This window comes from Motacilla alba, chromosome 28 (assembly GCF_015832195.1).
Source record: "Motacilla alba alba isolate MOTALB_02 chromosome 28, Motacilla_alba_V1.0_pri, whole genome shotgun sequence".
NCBI classification, from domain to species: domain Eukaryota; kingdom Metazoa; phylum Chordata; class Aves; order Passeriformes; family Motacillidae; genus Motacilla; species Motacilla alba.
The window spans coordinates 13,621-18,243 of record NC_052043.1 but is presented as its reverse complement, the minus strand read 5'-3'; the positions used below and the strand labels follow the sequence as shown (position 1 = coordinate 18,243).

The 4,623-nt window shown below is 66.6% G+C and overlaps 1 protein-coding gene across 1 annotated transcript; it reads left to right on the top strand.

Annotated features, from left to right (window-relative positions):
* Nucleotides 1–607: 607 nt before the first annotated feature.
* TMEM59L (transmembrane protein 59 like) lies at nt 608–4,621 on the top strand (the record flags this gene model as incomplete). Its single annotated transcript, XM_038163457.1, has 7 exons — nt 608–834; nt 1,851–1,956; nt 2,179–2,276; nt 3,688–3,834; nt 3,927–4,032; nt 4,345–4,456; nt 4,579–4,621. Coding segments are annotated over exons 1-7 (777 nt in total), but the record flags the coding sequence as incomplete, so codon positions are not given.
* Between the last annotated feature and the right edge of the window lie 2 nt (nt 4,622–4,623).

Here is a 4,623-nt window from a genome sequence, read left to right as displayed (position 1 = left end):
AATCCGGGGTGTCAGGGAGAGCCCAGCAGCGGCCGGGGGGCCCTGAGGATGAGGATGAGGATGGGAGGCACGAAGGCGACTTGAGGAGTCCTGGGGTGGCACAGTGGGGTCTGACACTGGCTGGGGACCCTCCTGAGGGGTTGGCCCATGTGGATGGCAGTGAGGCAGCCCCGTTCCTCTGTGTGACACCAGTGCCGGTGTGACACAGTTCCCTGGCATCGCCTCAGTCCCCCTGCCCTCTTCAGCCCCTCTGTGTCAGGGTGGCCCCAGGTCCTGTTGTGTCCCTGCACATCCCCCGGTCCTCCCGAACCCTCCTGCATCCCCCGGTGCCTCCCTTAGCCCGTGGTCCCCCCACACACTCTCTGGTCTCCATAAACCTCCCGGTTCCCCCGTCCCCTTTGTCCCCCCGCATCCCCTCATCCCCGTGCATCCCTGGACCCCCCTTCTCCTGCATCCCGGGGGTCCCCTCACCCCCGCTGCCTGGGCATCCCCATCACCCCCGCCCGGTGCCGGTGCCGGTGCCGGTGGATCTGCGACAGGCTGCGGCGGCTCCCCCCGCCCCCGGCTCCCCCCGCCCGGCGCACAGCGCGTCACGGCGGGGCCGGCGGCGGCGGCGGCGGCGGTGGGTGCGCTCGGCTCCGCTCCGTTCCGCTCCGCTCCGCGCCCGCCATGGCGGCCCCGGCCCGCCGGCCCCGGGCCCTGCTCGCCCTCGGCCTGGCCCTTCTCGCCGCCGCCGCCGCCGCCACCGCCACCGACCCCTTCTCGCCGCAGCTGGGAGACACCGGCGGGTGCCGCGGGCAGTGCGGCCGCAGCCTGCAGCGCCGGGCCGCCGCCGTGAGTCCGGGGCACCGGGGGGGCACCGGGGGTGGGGGGGCACCGGGGGCGTGGGGAGCGTCAATAGCATTGGGGATACCAGGAGCATCGGGGGCACTGGGAGCACTGGGGGCACTGGGGGCACGGGGAGCATCAATGGCATTGGGGGTACCAGGAGCATCGGGGGCACTGGGAGCACTGGGGGCACTGGGGGCGTGGGGACCATCAATGGCATTGGGGGTACCTGGAGCATTGGGGGTACCTGGAGCATCGGGGGCACTGGGGGCACTGGGAGCACTGGGAGCATCGGGGGCACTGGGGGTCAGTGGGGTGCTGGGAGCACGGGAACCCCAGGCACAGCTGGCACACTGGGAGTAGCAGGAGCAGCGAGGGCACCAGGGGGGACCCCAGGGGCACCGGGAGCACTGGAGGGGTGCTAGGAGCAGCAGAGTTAGCAGGGTCACCAGGAGCAGTGGGGACACCCCTGACAGGCATCTCTGCCAACGCAGCCCCCCACTGGGCAACCCCCCCGTGGGAGCAACATGGGGGGCACCGGGGCACCCCCAATGGGTGAGGGCATCCCCACGGGTTTGGGGTGTCCACAGTGTCACCCCTTTACCCTGAGCCTGCCCATTCCCGGTGACCCCCGTGTAGGCTCTGTGTGCCCCCCACACCCTTTCAGTGTGTGCCCAGCCCCCCAAATCTGTACCCCTCCCCCAGAGCAGGGCACCCCCACCCCCTGCCAGCAGATGCCAGGGCCCGGCTGGTGTCAACAGAGACGGGGGGACCCTCCACACCCTCCACACCCTCCACGAGGACGTGGCCCCGTGCAGACCCACCCTGGGGGGCGCCCGGGGGGCTCTCTCTGCTCTGGGAGCGCCAGCTTTGGGGTGCCAGCTTTCCTCACCACGGTCCTGGGCGGGGGCGGCGCTGCCCGGTGCCCCCCAGCTGGATGCGAGGGGCCGCGTGGGGGTGTCCGGCTCAGCCACCGGGCCGAGCCCGGTGCCAGCTCCACGCTCTCCTCCTCCTCGCCGCAGGATGCTGTTCTCAACGCCTGTTACCGGGGCTGCCGGCTGTTCTCCATCTGTCACTTCGTGGATGCGAGCGCCGAGCTCAACACCACCAGAGCCGAGTGCGAAGCAGGTGAGAGGAGCCGCTGGCCGGGCGGCCCCCGAGCCCCAAAACGCCGTCCTGGGGGGATCCCCATCCCCGCATCGCACCGGGAGCAGCGCGACACCCGGCAGCTCCGGAGCGTGCCGCCCCGCCCGGCCCTGCAGCGAGCGGCTGCGGGGGACACGCCCTGGGGAGGGGCACGGGGGTCCCGGGGATCGAGCACCCCCAACTCCGACCCCTCCTCTCCCCCAGCCTGCGCCGAAGCCTACGGCAACGCGGAGGAGCAGTTTGGGTGCGTGACCGGGTGCCGCAAGCAGCTGCCCGAGGTGGAGGAGAGCAGGAAGGAGAAGGTGAAGGGAGATGGGGAAACCCTTCCTCCAGCAGCTCAGCACAGTCCCTCCCTTTCCTCGGGATGGGGGACACCCCACATGGGCAGCCCATCCATTCATGGATCCATCCACCCATCCATCTGTCCATCTGTCCATGGATCCATCCGTCCATCCGTCCATCCGTCCATCCATCCATCCATCCATCCATCCATCCATCCATCCATCCATCCATCCATCCCTCCATGGATCCCTGTGTCCGTCCATCCATCCATCCATCCATCCATCCATCCATCCATCCATCCATCCATCCATCATCCATCCATCCATCCATCCATCCATCTCTCAATCCATCCATCATCCCTCCATGGATCCCTGTGTCCATCCCTCCATCCCTCCATCCCTCCCTCCATCTGGATGGGAGCTCCAGAGGTGCCAGGTCGATCCAAGCCTGGCTGGTTGCTTTGTCTCAAGTCTAAAAAGCAAATTAAAATTAACTGAGCTGGGCTTAGCCTGGGCCAGGCAGGGAGACCACAGGGAGTTCCCAGGGTGGGAGGGTCTGCCTGGGCATGGCAGCAGATTCCCCCAGTTTTGATTTGCTATCCCTCCCAGCAATCAGCGACGCTTTCTCCTCCTACATTTAATTAATTCAACTTTTGCCCAATTAATTAAATTAGACTTTGGCCCGAGGAAGAGGCTTTTCCCTTGGTGCACGTGCAGGCCAAGATGAAAAAGAGTGAAAAGCTCCTTTGAACACCCCTCCTTTGCAGCCCGGTTTTGAGCCCCTCCTGGTGCCTGCTCCTGTTTCCCAACCCCTCTCCAAGGCCGGGGATGAGCATCTGGGGGTGACAGGGGGTGACAGGCAGGGCCCTCACCCCCTCCACCCGGCCAAAGCATTTTTCCTCAGGTTCCCAGACGAGCAGGCAAAGCAGATTTAGCATAATAATTAGATACAGAATCTGACCTATTTATTTCCTGTTTGCTGGTTTGACCGTGCAAGGGGCTGTCGGAAAATGTTCGGAGCCAGTGGCAGGGAGCAGCCAAGCGGATTCCAGCAGGGATGCTTTAAAAATAACAAACTGCCGCGACGGCCAAGAATCCAGGGCACCGAGAGGCTGCCAGGAGAGGAACGCCCTCGGCACCGCGGCTGCTCCGCTCCCATTGTCTCCGCCAGAGGAGGGTGATCCCGCCCCAAGGGACGCTCCTGGGGCTGGGTGATGGCCCCAAAGCTGGGTGGTCACCCCAGGGATCGCAGCCCCCGCTCGGTGACCCTCCTGGGACCGGGTCACAGCCCCCTTTCCATGCCTGGGAGAAGCAGGTTGAGCCCAGACCTGAGCACGTGGCTCAGCCCAGCCACGACCTCGGGGTGGGATGCTCCCTGCCAGGGTGGGTGACGAGGGGACAGCGGTGAGGTGATGTCCCTGCTCCTCTGCAGAGCCTGGAGCTGAAAGCGCCGTCGTTTTCCATGTTGGATTTGGTCTCCACCTTCTGCAACGACATCGTCAGCTCTGCCCAGAGCTTCATCTCCTCCACCTGGACCTTCTACCTGCAGGCGGACGATGGCAAAGTCGTGGTGTTCCAGGTGGGGGCGTCCCCAGGACCCTCTCCGTGGGTGCCCAGAGGGGCGGGGACCCCTTTCCTCACTGCCTTCTCCCTCTCTCCCTGCCGACCCAGTCCCAGCCTGAGATGGAGTACCCAGGACCCGAGGCCCTGGAGATCCAGCCAGCACAGCCGGGATCGGGATCGGGATCCAGCCCTGGTGCCCCCCAGCCCCACACAGGTGCGGGGGGCTCTGGGCTGCTGGGAGGGGGGGCTGGGAGCCTCCGAGCCCTCCTGGCTCGCTTCCAAGTTCTCCAGAGCTGAACAAATTTCCCGCTTCTCGGGTCTGATCAGCTTCCCACACCCCCACGCACGCCGGGGGGGCTCTGGATGGGGCCCTGCTCCACAAAGCTGCTGGGATCCTCTGCGCCCCCCTTAGTGGGCAGAGGGTCCCGGGGAGAGAGGGGAACCCCACCACGCTGGTAAGGGGATGGGAGAGGGGAGGGTGTGCCCACATGGGTGCCCACGTTCAGCATCGCCTCTCCCCTCCCAGGCCCCCGGGCAAAGGGGGACAAGCCCCCCGTGAAGGAGCCGCGGGGCAGAGCCAAGGCGAGCCCCCCGGAGCCCCCGCAGCAGGAGCACGACTTCCTCGGCTGCATGTCCAAGTAGGTGGTCTGGGACCTGCTGGACGTGGCGGAGCAGATCCCCCCCCAAACCCCAACTCCCAGCCCGTGCCCTGCCATAAACTCGTCCCTCCTCTTTGGCGGGGGGTGGTGGGGTGCTACAGGCGCTCGGGCCTTCCTCGCTGGATCCTGGCCGCCTGCCTCTTCCT